At 43.8% G+C, this 5,948-nt stretch overlaps 1 protein-coding gene across 1 annotated transcript; it reads left to right on the forward strand.

Moving 5' to 3' along the window:
• The first annotated feature begins 496 nt into the window (after positions 1-496).
• Positions 497-5,620, forward strand: LOC147684864 (parvalbumin beta-like). Its single transcript, XM_086940731.1, has 5 exons — positions 497-615; positions 1,046-1,113; positions 2,009-2,141; positions 3,958-4,067; positions 5,350-5,620. The coding sequence occupies exons 2-5, from the start codon at positions 1,053-1,055 to the stop codon at positions 5,373-5,375; spliced, it is 330 nt and encodes a 109-aa protein (XP_086796857.1). The 5' UTR covers positions 497-615; positions 1,046-1,052; the 3' UTR covers positions 5,376-5,620.
• Positions 5,621-5,948: the final 328 nt, after the last annotated feature.

Consider the following 5,948-nt stretch of genomic DNA (forward strand, 5'->3'; position numbering starts at 1 on the left):
ACAATGCCCCTCTTCTAAACAGCGTTGTTTACTTTTTTTTAAGTAAAAGCCTGCCATGTCCTTTTTATAAACGTTTAGAAGCATCGAACTCGCCTCTCAGGAGCAGTGACACTTGTCAAAGGATTTTGGAGTAAATGCAAAACAGGCATTTAGCTGTTATTAGACAGGCTACTAAAAGTTAATTTTCACTGAAATGACAGATTTCTTGTGATTGTTTTTACTGATGGGTGCTATTAAAAAATCTAATCCCATTAATGAGAGCATTTGCGTTCCTGAAATGTATGTTTTCTCGGGCAGACACTGCCTGTTAAACGGCCCACATGTTTGCTCGTGGTGACTGATGTTCGCCTTGCTATGTATGGCGTTGCACGTGCGCACATTGTTCAGAGCAGAGTGCGCATTCCACAGGGTTATAAATACAATTTTGACTAGCCAGCAACTTTGGGCGGCTATGGTGTCTCCGTAGGTTTTTGCAGTCATGTGTGTGCAGCACTTCTGTATATGGCTCTGTTTCTTGACTGGAAGAAATGTATAAAAGCCTCGGCCCGATGGAGGAGAGTCAGACCAGCAGCTCCCTGAGACCTCCACTGTCCTCCTCTGCAACTCCCAAGCAAGGTGAGTTGGCTTCCTGCACTGGGTGGACTGTACCAACTTGGATCGGTGAGCGGGATGCGGCGCAACGAACTTATCTCTTGGGCATTTGTGTGCACTGGGAACATGGACTTGGCGGAAGGCGCGGATGCGGGCCTTGGGCCGGACTCAGGACTTGCCAGGAGTGTGGCTGTGCTTCGGCCAGAGCTGGATTTGGGACACGCACTCGGGCAGGCTGACCCTTCCACTTGCTGCGGTCCTGGGTTTTGGGAAGGGAGACAGGCGGCACGTGCACCTGGGACTGAAGGGCCAGGCCGAGCAGGCAGGACCAGGCTCAGACCTGCCTGTGCTCAGCGGCTAAGACAGCTTTGACTGACTGACTGTGACCACTGACCTGTTGATCAATGTGACCGCACATTTCCAAGTATTAACACGGGCTTTTCTTTCCCTCTAGCTTAAAGATGGCTTTCTCTGGCATCCTGAGTGACTCCGACATTGCTACTGCTCTGAAGAACTGCCAAGGTAATTTGTGTGGCCTTGTTTGCTCTCAATCTTGGCGCCATGTCCTTCTTATATACAGAGGTCGAAGCATCTCTCTGCCCTCAGATTTGGACCCTCTAGCTCGTATTCCTTATCTGCTCCCTCAGTCTGGGCTCCCAGTTTCCTCAGACCTACCTGAACCGCTGTGTATTTAAGTCTGTCCTGGAACTATTGCCCCCCCCCCCCCCCCCCCCCCCGCTTTTCCTACCCCAATCTTTTTCTCTGGCTCTACCCACTTATGAAAGGCCTCTCTGCAACTATCTCTGATATAGGACCCCTCTCACTGGGCCTCTCTACAACTATCGCTGCTATAGGGCCCCTTTCACTTTCGGCTACCTTCTTTTTGTTGTATTGTCAGTACCCCTATGTCCTATGCGCCTCTTTCTGGTCCTCTACCTCTCCCTCTGAATATATCTTTCTTTTAGTCTTACACATAGCCACTCTTTATCTCCACGGTTCGTTCACTATCTTTCACTCGTCTTTTCTGGCTAGCTCCTTCTTTACCTCTGCCATTTTCTCGGACTGTCCCCCTTCCTTCCTTCTCTAGATCTTTACCCACCTTTTAACGCCTTCCCTTGTGTACACCCACCCTTGAATGTGTATGCAATCTATGCATCACCTCTCGTGCCCCTCCAGCTCACTCAAACCTATAGCATGCCACCCCATCCAATGTTGATGCTCTGTTCTTTCTCTCCGCCTCACTCTTTCACCCAATCTGTCGCTTATCACCTCCGCCCCGCATCTTTCTTTGGCTACTCTTGTTGTGTATTTCTCTCTTTCTCTGCCTGTTTCGCTCTCCTGTCTCTTTCCCGTTGAATTAATACATAAGTGGGGTCAATTAATTGTCTAACACGTTGTGCTTGTTCTCTACTCACAGCCGCAGATTCCTTCAACTACAAGACCTTCTTCGCCCAGACCGGCCTGAAGGGCAAATCCGCCGACCAGGTCAAGCAAGTCTTCGAGATCATTGACCAGGACAGGAGCGGATTCGTTGAGGAGGATGAGCTCAAGTGAGTATGGAAATCTATACAGGAAAAATACACACAGGCTAACACACAGGCTAACATACACCAAACACGTCCCAAACCATACACGCAGTGCCACGCTCCGCAAAGAGACCAGAATGCAGCGCGCAATGGCACTGGCGGATGACCACACTCTTACACGCGATTGGTTAGTCAAGTATAGAGAGACTCAAGACAAAAAAACAGACGTAGGACAAACGCACACTGCTAAGGAAGTGACGCAAAAGATGCAAGCAACAGAGAGGAAAGCTACAAAGAAGTTGAAGAAAATGCGGCGGGTCTAGGATGAACAAATTAGGGTAGCACTTCTAATAAAGCAGCGTGGTTCATTAAGTCCTGTGCTTTAAATGCTAATATAGAAGTACAGGTACTCGCTACTTAGTGTACCTACCTAATAGTGTTTACTTTTGAGAATGGCAAGTACTCTCCCATTTAAATTATTGTCGCATTAGAGAAGTGCAGGTACTTTTCCCTTTCAAATTATAGACGTGCTCAGTACCCCACACTCCCTGCCCATTTAAAGCACCTATTAAGGCCCAGGTGAAGGCGGAAGCGAAAGTAAGGTATGAACAAATATTTCAATGGCAATTATTCTAAGGCCTTAAAGAAGCATATTATGAAAAAATATACTCAAATACATCCTGTCTGACTGGGTGCCATTAGTCTCTGTAGGTTATGTGTAGGCTCGGTGTAACTTGTTATCTGTGTGGGTACCTGCTCCAGGACCCCCACACAGGTAAGCTCTATACAATACAGAAATACAAACATTCACTTTTTTGCGTGGAAAGAAATGAGTACCCTACTTAGCTATTCTGTTATCATTTAGAAAATCATATAATTTCATGACTACAATTGTACAAATTGTTAATTTTTTGCACAATAAACACTCCCATGTTTAAGGCTTTAGAACCAAATGACTCTCAAAGTAAATTTTTATTAAAGCTAAGGGTGGTGGAAGGCAGAGTCATCTATATCTGCTCCAAAGCAAGAATTTCATGGACACCAAACCAAATCATATTTTGCCGATTCACACACAAATGACCTCCCCCCCCCCCCCCCCGACCACCACCACTCCCACTCACTTTGAGGCCAATTTTGAGACCACTTGTTGGCCGTCAGTAAGTCAAAGTCAAAATACGTTCGAGGGCTCACAGCTAGCTGAAAGTGGTATTTTAAATACACTTCAATCTATGGATGTCTCTGACTTCCCCTTCGTGAGTCGGAAAATTGCTGGCCTCTTTTCTCTATTTTAAAATGTCGGAAATAAGTTAACCTGACACAGTGCCTCCCATTGTGGCTCAACACTTGCAGCCCTTCACAGCACTCCCCACTCTAACTTGATGATAGCTCGCACCAAAACCAAAGACAAACTTCACCAAAGCAACTATAGTCACATTCATGTCAACAGACCCGAGTCTGCCGCGAGATTCATGATTTTTAAAGTAAAACATGTTTTTAATTTAGCTTTCTCCCTTATGAAACTGTCCCCACTTCAATACAAGTCAGTGGAGAAAATAAACCCCCGATTATTTCTTGAAAAGCTCCCTCTTTCTTCTTCCTTAATGTTGGCGTTTATGCAATCACAAAAGAGAAGTTGGTGTTTCAAACTGTTTCTTGATGGGCTGGTGGAAATAGAGCGGGTAGTAGTGCTGCTTTAAAACAACAGGCAACTCTTGCAGACTTTTCACACCCTCACAGATCCTCGCGGATCGTTGAGGCCTAAAAGCTCCATGTCATAATTTTTTACTCGCAGATTTTTTATGGTTTCAAGCTAAGTCTCTTTATTTTCTTTGCCTTCCAGGCTCTTTCTGCAGAACTTCTCTGCTGGCGCCAGAGCTCTGACTGATGCAGAGACCAAGGCCTTCCTGGCTGCTGGTGACTCCGATGGTGATGGCAAGATTGGAGTTGATGGTAAGCATTGACTAGTTATCAAGTGGATACTTACTTAAATAGTCAGATGTGGAGTAAACAACCTGAATTCTAATCGTAATTGCCCCAGTTGTCTCTAACCATGTCATCTTGTCCAATCTCTCAAAGCCTCTATTCTTTTACCTCTTGAATCTAGAATCAGCTCTGAAAGAGGTTCACTTCTAAGATCTACATACAAGTGGGACATTTACACTGACTAAACAACTATTACATTAGGAAAAACATCCACAATAATGTTCCTAGCTTCACCTTTTACTCAAACCATAAATAAAGCACAACCCAGCATGCCTCTCCACTGAACTGTAAACACAATTGCTCAAGCTGGGAGGGTGCAAAGTGCAAGGCTGAATATCAGTAAAACACACAAGCTGGACTGGGGAGACAGTGGGAGTGGCATTGTTCCATGTCCACCAACTGGAGTAGTATATTCTTTTCTGCTATTATACTTTGCATTCGGGGCCCTTGTAGTTTTGCTTTACTTATACCAAACACAGGAATTCATGCCCCAGAATGATCATATAAACGGAGCTTAATGAGCTACTGAAGCCTGACAAGGGACAATCTGAGATCCATTAAGGGTGTCCTTTTTGACCTCATAATTTATGACCATAATGTGGACACTGGGCTACATCCAACAGAGCAGCTTCATGGCGAAAAGGCCCCATGTTATGATTGTCACTTTGAGCTAGGCCTGTTTTATGTCTTTTTAAAATCAAAAGTGCTTCTCACCTAAAGGGCAATAGGCCCAGACGGCCCCAAAAAAGCAAACGTTTAGGTTGAAAGAATACAATAAGTTGTTGGCTAAAAACAGGCTTGGGTGGTGGTCTCACACATGACATGTGTTTATTTGATATTTTAGCTACATGGAGCACAGCATCTTGAAACATATTTGAGCGACAGTTATCAGGAGCTATTCATGTGCAATTTATTATCTATGACCACAACCACTACCTTAAGTGTTAATAGAACTTTTGAGCTCCTCTGCACTACCCAATACTGTTGTGTAATATATACAAAAAATATTAATGTAATAAGATGCTTTTGCTTAAACTGTATGTTTATGGGTGGAATCATAGCTGTTAAGAGGCAATTTCATCTAGTGCTGGTTGTTTTAAATTCAGACTCAGAATGTTAAAGCAAAACTACAAGTCCCATGATGCACCATGCTTGATACTGTTGCACGTGACAAGGTGCTACCTTGCAGCTGAGTGTTTACTAGCATCACTCCTAATGATCTAATACCAAAATATTTGTTTCTTTGCAGAGTTCTCTGCCCTGGTTAAGTGCTAAACCATCCACCACCACGACCAAGCTGCTTGCGCTCTCCACGCTCTTTCTTTCTTTCTGAAAACCTCCAATTTATTTATACGTTTTGTACAGTAAAATGGCATTGGCAGTTTCTATCCATTGTTGGAAATGTGGTTATCTCTGACAAGATGGGTCTTTGTATTGTTCACTGTTGCAAAGGAATATAGAGCTGTATGTCTCGGGTCTGATCTGGAACCATCTCACCAATAAACAGATGTATTTTGAAATCTATTGCCTCGAGTACTTCTTCTGTGTTCATCTCAGATTCAAATACAAGTAAGGCACCTCACAGGGTCGCGCTATATACACACAGCGCACTGGAAAGAGTCAGCAATGCAAATACAAATGTGCCGCATCTCTGCCTAATATAGCAATTGAAGATTATTGCCCAATAGGCAACATTCTATAAGTTATGCCACCAAAATGAAAGTACAGTTTTTACAAAAGTTTACAAAATTAAAAATGAATACAAAAAGAAAAACAAAAAAAATACAGGAGACAAAGGAGAAATCTTTAAAATTAAGAAGGAAAGGAGTACTGATAAAGAAAAACTGG

Source organism: Lissotriton vulgaris, chromosome 10 (genome assembly GCF_964263255.1).
Source record: "Lissotriton vulgaris chromosome 10, aLisVul1.2, whole genome shotgun sequence".
Taxonomy (NCBI): domain Eukaryota; kingdom Metazoa; phylum Chordata; class Amphibia; order Caudata; family Salamandridae; genus Lissotriton; species Lissotriton vulgaris.